This window comes from Mytilus edulis, chromosome 7 (genome assembly GCF_963676685.1).
Source record: "Mytilus edulis chromosome 7, xbMytEdul2.2, whole genome shotgun sequence".
Classification (NCBI taxonomy): domain Eukaryota; kingdom Metazoa; phylum Mollusca; class Bivalvia; order Mytilida; family Mytilidae; genus Mytilus; species Mytilus edulis.
The window spans coordinates 53,257,332-53,267,062 of record NC_092350.1 but is presented as its reverse complement, the minus strand read 5'-3'; the positions used below and the strand labels follow the sequence as shown (position 1 = coordinate 53,267,062).

At 31.5% G+C, this 9,731-nt stretch overlaps 1 protein-coding gene across 1 annotated transcript; it reads right to left on the bottom strand.

The window, feature by feature from the left end:
• Positions 1-278: 278 nt before the first annotated feature.
• LOC139483211 (neogenin-like) lies at positions 279-9,715 on the bottom strand. The gene is made up of 7 exons (XM_071267242.1): positions 9,541-9,715; positions 9,028-9,135; positions 7,107-7,304; positions 5,909-5,991; positions 5,423-5,476; positions 4,124-4,225; positions 279-335 (listed from the first exon to the last, which is right to left on the bottom strand). Exons 1-4 carry the CDS (start codon positions 9,713-9,715, stop codon positions 5,921-5,923), a joined length of 552 nt encoding a protein of 183 aa, XP_071123343.1. The 3' UTR covers positions 279-335; positions 4,124-4,225; positions 5,423-5,476; positions 5,909-5,920.
• Positions 9,716-9,731: the final 16 nt, after the last annotated feature.

Genomic DNA, 9,731 nt, shown 5'->3' with positions numbered 1-9,731 from the left:
AAAAACACCTTAAAATTCAATCTATTCATCTCCAATAAACTCAGTTCACATGAACACATTCATAACATAAACAATACAACGTCCATGAAGTTCTATAATGAGAATGACGACATTATCTAATTACATTGGTTTTGGTATTAAGTCACATTACAATGTGGTATTAAGATTGATCTACATAGGGAACTATATTTTTGTGCGAAATAATCGATGACCAATTCCCCCGGTTACCTGAGGGCACCGATTACCTCAGGGCATATAGCAGCGGACCTATCTTCCACCTACAGTCCACTGGTGAAGAGGGAGAGAGCTGTCGTTGGTGTACAGTAAAATATATCCTGAAATATCAAATAAATATCAATAATTCATTAAAATATATCCTGAAATAAAAAATATATCATATACAACAATAAAAATAAAATTGAGAATGGAAATGGGGAATGGGTCAAAGAGACAATAGCAAATACAGCGATAAAATCTTACACACGTAGGATGATAGGAGCATGCTCTTTTAAAACAAATAAGGCCGTTAGTTTTCTCGTTTGAATTGTTTTACATTGCCATTTCGGGGCCCTCTATAGCTGACTATGCGGTATGGGCTTTGCTCATTGTTGAAGGCCGTACGGTGACCTATAGTTGTTAATTCCTGTGTCATTTTGGTCTCTTGTGGAGAGTTGTCTCATTGGCAATCATATCACATCTTCTCTTTTATATTCATGCTTCAGCTAGCCCCTAAACAAAAATATGTATTAGTTTATTGATAATGGACCATTGGCTTTGTTTGGACTTGTTTGTTTGCTTTTGGCCTTGAAAGTTTGTCCCTAATAATTTATTAATTGTGCATTTGCATTCAGATATATCGCAGATCAAATTTATTCTTTCAAAGTGTATTAATGTACGTTTTTTGATTAAGATAAGCCTGTCAATTGATATTTTATCGTGTGTTTTTCTATGTTGTGATGTGATGCTGTTGTTTCAGAAAAAGGGAGAAGGTTTGGTACCATTAAATCGTTTTATCCCACTGCAAATGTTTGCACCTATCCTAAGTCAGAAATCTGATTTACAGTAGTTGTTGTTTGTTTATGTAATTTATACATGTTTCTCATTTCTCGTTTTTGTATATAGATTAGAGCGTTGGTTTTCCTGTTTGAATGGTTTTACACTAGTAATTTTGGGGCCCTATATAGCTTGTTGTTCGGTGTAAGCCAAGGCTCTGTGTTGAAGGCCTTACATTGACCTATAATGGTTCACTTTTTTAAATTGTTATTTGGATGGAGAGTTGTCTCATTGGCACTCACATCGCATCTTCCTATATCTATCATACTCCAAAATATAGAAAAGAAAATATATCCTGTAAAATATAATATAAAAACACTTTTAAAATATATCCAATAATATGTAATACCAATATTAATTTGAAATATATCCTGAAATATAAAAATATTAACTCCATAACATATATTCAATACTTATATAAACACCAATTGCAATAACATATATCCTGAATAAATAAGAAAAAAAAATGGAAATATTAAATCATATTTGTGAAATATAAAATATCAATATGAAAATAATATATTCTTAAAAAAAGTCAATTGAAAAAAAATATATATCCTAAAGTATATAAAGTATATAAATATTAGTTAATATTTTTTTGGTGGGAGTTCACATACCCAAAGACCCCAACTAGTCAAAACAGACATTCCAAAACATCTGACAAAATTCACTGTCTCTACATTCTGGCAATTTAACCTTTTCAAAAACAAAATATGGTTTTATCTTCTATCATGTCTATTGCATCAATATCCTTTCAGTTATGGAACACCACATATATTTGTGTATGTGTAATAAAGCACGTTACAATTTTGCAACTTATTTTTACTTATAAATTTAAAATCTAAGTCAGCACTTTTTTACAGTATCAAAAGAGGAAATCAAGAAAAGCTATGATTATCTCCCTTTGAACAGTAAAATTTCTAAAAATTTGCAAACAGAGATCTGAATGCTAGTGCTTATTATTGCGATCCTCACCCAGATGCATTATTCACATGAATAGAAACCTCACAATTATCTATGAATTTACAATATTCTCGTCTAAACAATAAATAAGTTGTGATAAGAAAACAAGTATAACTGTGAGCTACTACTTAATGATGATACCCCTGCCGAAATATTTCGGTAAACAGGAAGTTGTTGTGGAATGAATCTGCAAACGCATCAAATGGTATAGGTGACTTATATAAATATAAACCATGATGCCAAATTTCAGAAATCCTTGTATTGTAGTTCCTTACAAAAATGTGACGAAAGTTTTCAACTTGGCTATCATGTGAAAAATGATACAAGTGTTCGATAAACAGGAAGTTTTTGAATGATGAATCTGAAAACGCATCACATGGTATAGCTAACTTATATAAACCCTGAAACCAAATTTAAGAAATCCTTGTCAGGCAGTTCCTGACAAAAATGTGTTAAAAGTATTCATGGGACAGACGGACTGAGGGATGGATGTACAGACAGAGGTAAAACAGCTTACCCCTGAAATCTGATTTACAGTAGTTGTTGTTTGTTTATGTAATTTATAAATGTTTCTCATTTCTCGTTTTTGTATATAGATTAGAGCGTTGGTTTTCCTGTTTGAATGGTTTTACACTAGTAATTTTGGGGCCCTATATAGCTTGTTGTTCGGTGTAAGCCAAGGCTCTGTGTTGAAGGCCTTACATTGACCTATAATGGTTTACTTTTTTAAATTGTTATTTGGATGGAGAGTTGTCTCATTGGCACTCACATCGCATCTTCCTATATCTATCATACTCCAAAATATAGAAAAGATAATATATCCTGTAAAATGTAATATAAAAACACTTTTAAAATATATCCAATAATATGTAATACCAATATCAATTTGAAATATATCCTGAAATATAAAAATATTAACTCCATAACATATATTCAATACTTATATAAACACCAATTGCAATAACATATATCCTGAATAAATAAGAAAAAAAAATGGAAATATTAAATCATATTTGTGAAATATAAAATATCAATATGAAAATAATATATTCCTAAAAAAAGTCAACTGAAAAAAAATATATATCCTAAAGTATATAAAGTATATAAATATTAGTTAATACTTTTTTGGTGGGAGTTCACATACCCAAAGACCCCAACTAGTCAAAACAGACATTCCAAAACATCTGACAAAATTCACTGTCTCTACATTCTGGCAATTTAACCTTTTCAAAAACAAAATATGGTTTTATCTTCTATCATGTCTATTGCATCAATATCCTTTCAGTTATGGAACACCACATATATTTGTGTATGTGTAATAAAGCACGTTACAATTTTGCAACTTATTTTTACTTATAAATTTAAAATCTAAGTCAGCACTTTTTTACAGTATCAAAAGAGGAAATCAAGAAAAGCTATGATTATCTCCCTTTGAACAGTAAAATTTCTAAAAATTTGCAAGCAGAGATCTGAATGCTAGTGCTTATTATTGCGATCCTCACCCAGATGCATTATTCACATGAATAAAAACCTCACAATTATCTATGAATTTACAATATTCTCGTCTAAACAATAAATAAGTTGTGATAAGAAAACAAGTATAACTGTGAGCTACTACTTAATGATGATACCCCTGCCGAAATATTTCGGTAAACAGGAAGTTGTTGTGGAATGAATCTGCAAACGCATCAAATGGTATAGGTGGCTTATATAAATATAAACCATGATACCAAATTTCAGAAATCCTTGTATTGTAGTTCCTTACAAAAATGTGACGAAAGTTTTCAACTTGGCTATCATGTGAAAAATGATACAAGTGTTCGATAAACAGGAAGTTTTTGAATGATGAATCTGAAAACGCATCACATGGTATAGCTAACTTATATAAACCCTGAAACCAAATTTAAGAAATCCTTGTCAGGCAGTTCCTGACAAAAATGTGTTAAAAGTATTCATGGGACAGACGGACTGAGGGATGGATGTACAGACAGAGGTAAAACAGCTTACCCCCATTTTTTTAAAGCGGGGACATAATGAGTTACAAATTTAAGCTCTGCTCACAGATTTTCTTGCTGACCTTCTATGTGTTCTTTGAGGTTTTACTGACATTCTATGTGTTCTTTGATGTTTGGTCTTTTCCGTGTAACCAGTACTGTTGGGACCTCTTCTCCTCGTTCCTTAATTCTGACATCATATGGTGCTCCTGGAACTAGAAATAGTAAGATTATTATTAATGGTTAGAACTGGGTGTTGTAATAAGATTGAAGTACTACAGTTTGATATTAATAAATGAAATCAACAACAAGCATTCTGTGAGTATTGCATGGCAATACATAGTCCCCTACCAGTCAATCATGCAATTCTATTGGAACAAAATTCTTCATGATCTATATTTAGCATGGTTTAAATCATATAACAAATATCATGTCAATATTTTCAAGCATGCTGATAAAAACTGTTGAAAACTGATTTTCTAAGTCCAAGGACCAAAACTGTGCACAAAGACATCAGAAAGAAACAAAATTGAAACTTGACCTGTAACTTGTCAGGATAAAACTATATTGTAATATGTTGTATTTCATGTATAAGTACCAAGTTGTACTTTAAAATAAAATTTCTATCTATACCAGTTTTCAAATCAATATTTATAAGCATGATGGGGGAAAATATGCTGAAAATTGAATATTTGATTGAATTTTTTATTATGTCCATAGGAACCTAATTTCATCCCAAAATCTTTAGATCAGATCATAATTCAAGCCTGAACAGTAACTTGTCATGATAATATACAAAATATAAAATCAATATCTTCAAGCATGAAAAAAAAGTGTGGAAAACTGATTTGCCGGACTCATGGATTGACAGAAGGACTGAGTACAAACTGAAAGTCACCCTCCACTGCATTGGTAGGGGACTGAAAATATTCTACTGGTAATGGAACAATTTACTGCCACAAATTCTTAATTTTTCTTAAACTGTTTTTTTACAAAAACTCTTTTTACATAAAAAGGGTTACCAAAAAGAAAGGATCCTGGTCCTGAAATCCTGGGCTTAAAAACACAAAATCCTGAGGTCCCGAATTTAAATTAATTTAAATCCTGACATCCCGAGATTTGAACAAAGAATTCCCTGATCCCAAAAGCATCAATCCGGAAATCCCGAGCCTAAAAACACCTGATCATGGAGTCCTGATAAAGGTTCTAACCCCCCTGAAATATCAAATGCCTAATTCCAATGATAATTATGTCATCAAGATCAAATTAAATTCCAAAATCCTGCATTCCTAACAATTTTACTGGCTATTCCAAAATTCCTGCAAATAAAATGGCTCAATTCTTAATTAATTAAACTCCCTAAAAAAGGTCCTTCCAAACCTGAGAACAATGATCAACAATAGATCACCTACCTGGAGTTGTGGCAGCTATTGTAGTTATTTCATAATTGTTCTATTGTCTTTTCCCTAAAATATAACAATAATTTTTTTTTTAAAATGATAAGCTTAATATGAGAGATTGTTTGCAAATTATCATATATAACTAGGGATGTTATTATCAAAATTTTGCTGTTATTTTTAGTAAATGTAAATTCAGATATAATGGCAATTTTTTCTTTTTTCTCATTTTCAAAGGCTGTATTGTATGGTTGCCTACAATTGCTAATATCCACTTCATCTGAACTTTGATGGATAGTTGTGTACAACTCACAAACCCCAATGCCCCAACAGTGTCACTCATGGAAACAAAATCTCACCAGATTTCTAAGTTCAAAGACTCACAATTCTTACAAAGTCATTGAACGTCATATGATAAAAAATTCTTGTGGACATGTATATCTACATATCATGTCTTTCTGATAATGTTTTATCTACACATACAACAGATTTTACTCATACCTGATTTAGCTTTCAAAAAGCTGGCTTACTTTCTCCAAAACTATTAAATGATCGGACAGTCAGAATATACTGAGCATTTGGTCCTAAAATAAATATACCATTATTTCTCATGTTGATATTAAAATACATTCTTAAGAACAAAATGAAAAACATCAACCATTTAATTTTCTCGGGCATGCCCTTGGGTTGTATATCAAGTTATATATTTTTTTACCATGCACACCAAGGAAGAGTATGTTTGTTGTGTCTATCCAAGGCAACATCATATCATACTTGTCATACTATCTGTATATAAAGCCAGAATATATTTTTTTAGAACAGGTGAATAGGCAAGATTTTTTTTTTTTACCAAAATGGAGGCCAGTTTTTTTATTTTAAAAAGCCTGCACCCCCCAAAATAAAATTTAAATGGTTCATGACTTATTCCAATTCAGGATTCAACAAAAATGAATACTTAGCAATATCTTAAACAATATTTTTGAACAAACAAAACAATGTTGGGGTTTATGTATAAAGATTGATGGAAATACATTAAGTATACCATACTTCTTTTTACATGACCAACAATTTTTTTACTCTTACATAATAGAAATCTTCAATATTCCATTTTGTTTACTATCTTCATAATGGTTTTTATTTTAACTTAATTTTCTTAAATCAGTAAAATTTTTGTTTTAACAAAAATATGAGTTTTAGAAACCTTGAAAACTGTTATTAAACCTAAAACAAACTTTATAAATGTACAATAAAATAGGTGCTGTATCCCCTAGAAACTATAGAGATGAATATATGCTTTAATCTCAAATATGGTGTCAACCATATACATGTCATAATCATTTTGTGTTTAAGTTTCAACAAGTACCTTGTATTGTCATGTTAGAATTTTTTTTAATAAATATGTCTTACTTCAATAATGGTGTGCTATATAGCTGAAGTATGTCTAATTCTATCATTATTAGGCTCAATATTAAAAATCATCATTCAACACAAGTTTGGATTTTTAAAAATATTTTTCAAACTTTTTCTGTCAGATACTAAACTTTGTTCTTTTTTATAGACTTTTGACAAGACTGTACTTTAACCTATAATGGTTTACTTTTTAAATTGTTATTTGTATGGAGAGTTGTCTCATTGGCACTCACACCACATCTTCCTATATCTATTGAAAATCCTTTAACTCTGATGAACTATTACTTACTCAACTCTGTAATGGTATACTCAAAAACAGATGGTCCAAGAATCTTTCTATAAACTTCAGGGAGAAACCTTCCATGACCTACTATATAACCTTTGACTGGTATACTGGTGTTTACAGGCGACGCCCACATCAAGTTTACACCAAGTGGTACTGGGTCGGCTGTCAGATTTGATGGAGGTTCTTGGGGTTGCTCAATTACTGAAAATATACAATTTTGTCATAGCCCTTTATCATGTCAACTTTGTCCTTATTTTCTCATAGCCGTTTTATCATATATTTCAACTTTGGACTTTATTTGCTGTTTTAACTTTTAGATTCGTGCATTACTGACGTTGCATTTGTAAACAAAATGGGTGCCTGCCATACAAAATTTTAATCCTGGTTGTATCTATGTTGAGTTTATCAATATACATCTATTGAATTAGTTGACCAATAGGATGTTTCTGTGTCTCAACTGTCAAAAAATATATTTTAGTTATACATGTACATGAACACAAATAATCAAGGAGTCATAAGATCTTCAAAATTATAATGTTCAATTCTTATCCAGACATTTTATTGTTGCCATTCACATGAAACATGATCATACATGTATATACCTGACATCGGTTTCAAAATAAAATATGTCTACAATTGATCGTAAGTCCTGAGTATAAAGCTTTATTGTCAAAAACAATTCAATATACTTAAGATCAATTTAAGTAAGAGTTTATACAATGTAATAGCTGACTTTTAGAGGGGGGATAGGACCTTTATCGAGACTCCAGGATCGGTGTTTTTAAGCTCGGGATTTCGGGATTTACTCCTTCGGGATCCGGGAATTCTTTTTTTCAAATTTCGGGATCCGGGATTTAACTTTATTTAAATTCGGGACCTCAGGATATCGTGTTTTTAAGCCCGGGATTTCGGGATCAGGACCCCTCCTACCCCCCTCCTTTTAGGCCTCAAGGAAAACTAATGTCGCTTTGCTAGGGTTCAGGATAATTTTAATCAGTAACGTAAAACACCCAACTTGTGGAGCAAGGTTGTTACTGTCGTGTCACAAACCACTTCAAACATACATACTGGTATATCACACAGTGATATCTATATGACAGCTTACAAGTTGTCAACATGTCAAGTCTGTCAATGTAATACAATCATAACTATTCAATATAAATTCTCAAACACTTCAATGGCTACTGGACATAAACGTCTGACCATTTCGACTCCATTAGTCCTTCTAACTCTTATCAAAGAACCTTGGAACTGAAAACTTTAAACAAACCAATCAAATCCAAGTAATCATGAATAATGTATGGAAACGTTACAGTGTAATAAAAGTTTATATAAGACAATATGTTTTGAAGTTTTATTTAATATTAACATAATTATACATCTTTATTTTACAATTACAATATACACAAAATAAAGAGGCTACCACACAAATTCCTCAGGCGTTTAATCGTTTGATTGTTTTTTAAAAGGACAACAGGTATGTAGTATTGAATACATTCTCTGATAGAAATTGGTCATCTCCAATTAAATTAAAATGACTACTCTCACCAATGTATGACGTAATAAAAACTTATTGCACAAAATCTAGATTTGATCAATTGGGGGTTTTAGAATCTAAAGAATTGTTGGTAATTTCATTGTGTGTACCCTAAAATGAAAATTGTGTCACACCATTGGTTGAATTGCCATTGTATAGAATGTTTTAACCAATAGTGTTTTGGTAAAAGCTTTTTAAAATATTACCCAGAATAAGTTGGATTCTGAAACCGCAAAAGTTAGGTTCTGAAATGGCAAACTGTTTCAATTAAGGTCGGACCAATTAACCATTCTAATTACTTTAGCTATGTATGTAAGAGGTATAGATGCCACTATAAAATACCACCTGGAAATAAAAGTTGGTTTTAAAACAGCAATTATTCCTTACCTGTGCCACTCTTTGTAACAACCATTTGAACCCATGTTGAATATGGTCCAGTCCCATTGACAGTGACAGCTGCCACTCTCATCTCATAAACTATACCTTCTTCTAAACCTGAAAAAGATAGAGACCAATGACATTAGTTGTGCTGTAGTTATAATATAATTCAGTTTATTATATATAAAACAAGTGAAGCTGTGAGATACTGCTAACTAATGATACCACAGCAGCTTAAAGTATACCAGTAAGGTAAACAGGGAAAAGTTGAGTGATGAATCTGAAAACAAATCACACAGTAAAGCTGACTCATATATATACCTTAAAATCAACTTCCAGAAATCTTGAAATGTAGTTCCTGAGTAAGATGTGATGAAAAATATTCATGAGACAGATGGATGGATGGACAGATAGGTAAAACAGTATACCCCCAACTATTTTAAAACAGGGGAATACAAAAAAAAAGAACAATGAAAATGAAAAAAGCGCACACTACACAAAATAATAAAACAGTAGCCGTACCTGATAACAACATTTCATTTTTATCAGCAGGAACCAGCATAGTTTTACTTGTCTCGTCATACTTAGTTCTGTATTCTAAACGGTAATAAACCAGGTCACCATTCTGTGTATGTTCAGGTGGTGGGTTCCAAGAGACCATAAAATTTTGCTGAAAAATAGTAAGAGTTATCGTCATTTATAAATTTGTTCCT

Bases quoted from the DNA above. Each gene is read 5' to 3' on its own strand.
- LOC139483211 (XM_071267242.1), bottom strand. From the start codon at position 9,715: ATGACGATAACTCTTACTATTTTTCAGCAAAATTTTATGGTCTCTTGG. The intron at 7,305-9,027 runs GTAAGGAATAAT...GTATATTTTCAG, and splicing joins TGTTACAAAGAGTGGCACAG to TAATTGAGCAACCCCAAGAA. The intron at 5,992-7,106 runs GTAAGTAATAGT...TATTTATTTTAG, and splicing joins GTATACCATTACAGAGTTGA to GACCAAATGCTCAGTATATT.